The sequence below is a fragment of the Mastomys coucha genome, unplaced genomic scaffold (assembly GCF_008632895.1).
Source record: "Mastomys coucha isolate ucsf_1 unplaced genomic scaffold, UCSF_Mcou_1 pScaffold15, whole genome shotgun sequence".
NCBI classification, from domain to species: domain Eukaryota; kingdom Metazoa; phylum Chordata; class Mammalia; order Rodentia; family Muridae; genus Mastomys; species Mastomys coucha.
Genome location: NW_022196897.1, coordinates 15,039,676 through 15,040,517, shown reverse-complemented (window position 1 = coordinate 15,040,517; position 842 = coordinate 15,039,676). Strand labels below are relative to the sequence as shown.

General features: G+C 48.8%; 1 protein-coding gene across 2 annotated transcripts in view; it reads left to right on the top strand.

Annotated features, from left to right (window-relative positions):
* Sardh (sarcosine dehydrogenase) overlaps positions 1–842 on the top strand; it is a 78,907-nt gene that overhangs the window by 57,804 nt on the left and 20,261 nt on the right. For both annotated transcript variants that reach the window (XR_004118495.1, XM_031369482.1), the window contains exon 21: positions 602–737. Coding sequence is in view for 1 of the 2 variants with exons in the window: in XM_031369482.1 (XP_031225342.1) it covers positions 602–737 (136 nt within the window). In the remaining variant the exon portion in view is untranslated. The remainder of the gene's footprint in view (positions 1–601; positions 738–842) is intronic.

Genomic DNA, 842 nt, shown 5'->3' with positions numbered 1-842 from the left:
GGAGGGTAGCTGGGGAGGACTATTTGGTGGAGGGGATGAGGGAGGGTAGCTGAGGAGGATTATGTGGTAGAGGGGATGAGGGAGGGTAGCTGGGTGAGTGTGAGCAGATTACATATGTGATGATTTCACAATGAATTAAGTATTTATCTTTTAAGAAGATTTTATTTTATTTCTGTGTATGTGTTTGTGAGTGTATGGCATATGAGCACAGAGAGTATGAGTACCTGGCGTGTGTGCTGAGAACTGAACAGTGACCCTTTACAAGAGCACCAAGTGCTTTTAACCAGCGAGCTCTCTCTCTACTCCCAACTATTTTCTATAATTAATAAAAAGGAAGTTAAATGAAACAGGGATAAAGTTGGTCCTTACTGGTGCCCCAGGGCTCTGAGCAGCTTTGCTAAACGTTAGATTTCTACTCATCACCGGTTCACTCCCATGCTGTCCCCTGTCAGCCCAGGGCAGTTTTTAGGGTACTGAGGCTTGCAAGGACCTGGTAGGGTACTGTAGCCATGTGGTTTTTGTAGGCATTGTCCAGCTGCCTTCTTTCCCCAGGTTGTGTTCCTACCACAGTCTGGGGTTCCAAACATCTTGCTTCTTCTAGGGAGGTGCCTATGTTTGGCCTGGAAGCCATCTGGAGAAATGGCCAAGTGGTGGGCCATGTCCGGAGAGCTGATTTTGGATTTACTGTGAACAAGACCATCGCCTATGGCTACATCCGAGACCCCAGTGGTGGCCCAGTGAGTGAATCCTGTTCCCCAATCCCTCCCCAGCCTCTACACCAGATCCTCAGTGCCATGCCAGTGCATGCTGGGAACACAAGCGGAAGCAAGCCAGGAAGGGTA